Raw genomic sequence first — 1,741 nt, forward strand, 5'->3', positions numbered from 1 at the left:
CTTTATCAGTGATTTAAGAAAAAAAAATAATAAAATTGATAAGAAAAAGAGAAAAAAGAAATCACAGGAGGGCAAATTGATACATTTTAAACCACAGGGGGGCAAAGTGAAAAACTATGAAACCACAGGGAGGATTTTTGAAGTTTTCCCTTAAATAAACCCATTGATTCATCATCTTGTGTACGAATGAATTACAGGAATTTGATAAAGTGATCTATTTTCACTTTATTCCGCAACCAAACGCTGCGAATTGCAATCACTATACCCTAAATCCTAAGCCAAACCCCTTCATATATGTATGCTAATTTATCAATTGGGGTACCCAAAAATGAAGTACCCAAAGTATTTTTCTAAAAAAGAATGATTTAACTAGCCAAACATTTTCTAAAATGGCTGATCCATTGAACCAAAACCAACCAACCACAACCACTGATATTTCTTGGTTATATTATATAATCCAAAAGTAAACATGCATGGAGCACTAATACTAATACTAATTAACATAATATAGGAAAGGAACACACATATATAGCGAGCGTTCATCTCACTGCTCTTGATCCTCATATATGCCATCATATATATTTCTCTCTCCATTAATTCCTATATACTATCATATTATATATAGAGAGGCCACACCCTTATACATGCAGTAGGCTACGTACGTTGTAGATTAATATCTTCCGGAATGTATCGCGTATTTTACGTACATAAAGACTAAAGTAAGAAAAAAAATGCATTTTATCCTCTAAATGATACAATAATTGTGTTTACATATAATTAATGGTCGACGAGTTCTGCGACCATTAATTTTTTTTTTTTAAACGCAATTATCATATCATTCGGGAAGAAAATAAAATACATATTGCTTTTTTAAAAAAACTCCGGAGGTTGTGGCAACGCGATATATTCAGGAGGGAAGGTAAAGTGTAAGTGCAATGTAGCCAAACTAGCAAGAAGGTATGGGGACTCCACAAGCAGATGCGACCTTCTTGCTGTTGGGGGAGTTGATGTATCCCTGCAGGGAGGGGTTCTTCTGGTACTGGCAGAAGCAGGGCCTCTGCTGCCGCAGCTTCCCGCAGCAGCCGGCCGTCGGCGGCGCCCCCTTCAGGATCGCGTCCGCGCACGGGCTCAGCGCCATTGGATTGCACGTAACCGCCGCCACCACGGAAGCTGCAGAGAGGAGGAGGAGGGTGGAGAGGAAGGTAAGGAAGATGAAGAGATAGGGCCTCATAGTGTGGTGTGTATGGTAGTAATAATTAAGTAAATGGTGATAAGGAGTGTGAGTAGGGGATGAGAAAAGAAGGGGAGGGGGAGGGAGGTATTTGTAGGGGAAGGGGAGGGAGAGAGATTTGTTTTTTATTAGTAATACTATATATCTGCAAATCCTAAAAATTTTATGAGTTGAGCTTTAATGTTATCAATAGTAAATGAGCTTTATTGTGACCTATTTGTTTCGATGATGGAACCTCCAAATCGACGATCGGCCCTATTGAACATTATCTATATTACTTGAAATATCTAAAAACTTCATATTTTTTCAATATTATTCTCTTGTCCATCAAATGGACACAAAAATGAAAGGTTGAAAGTGAATATTCTTTGAAAAGTGATGATAAAAGTCTTGTAATCAAGATCAAGAATATAGATCTTGTTCTAAATAGTTTAAAGAACTTTTTAATCAAAATTCGATTGATTTAGATATCTTTACACTGTTAAACAAGAAAATATCTTATATCGACTA

General features: G+C 36.7%; 1 protein-coding gene across 1 annotated transcript; it reads right to left on the minus strand.

The window, feature by feature from the left end:
• On the minus strand, positions 402 to 1,317 carry LOC109722385 (non-specific lipid-transfer protein 2-like). The gene has a single exon (XM_020250435.1). It carries the CDS (start codon positions 1,229 to 1,231, stop codon positions 947 to 949), a length of 285 nt encoding a protein of 94 aa, XP_020106024.1. The 5' UTR covers positions 1,232 to 1,317; the 3' UTR covers positions 402 to 946.

This window comes from Ananas comosus, linkage group 16, assembly GCF_001540865.1.
Source record: "Ananas comosus cultivar F153 linkage group 16, ASM154086v1, whole genome shotgun sequence".
Lineage (NCBI taxonomy): Eukaryota > Viridiplantae > Streptophyta > Magnoliopsida > Poales > Bromeliaceae > Ananas > Ananas comosus.

Coding starts and splice junctions, on each gene's coding strand:
- LOC109722385 (XM_020250435.1), bottom strand. CDS start 1,231: ATGAGGCCCTATCTCTTCATCTTCCTTACCTTCCTCTCCACCCTCCTC.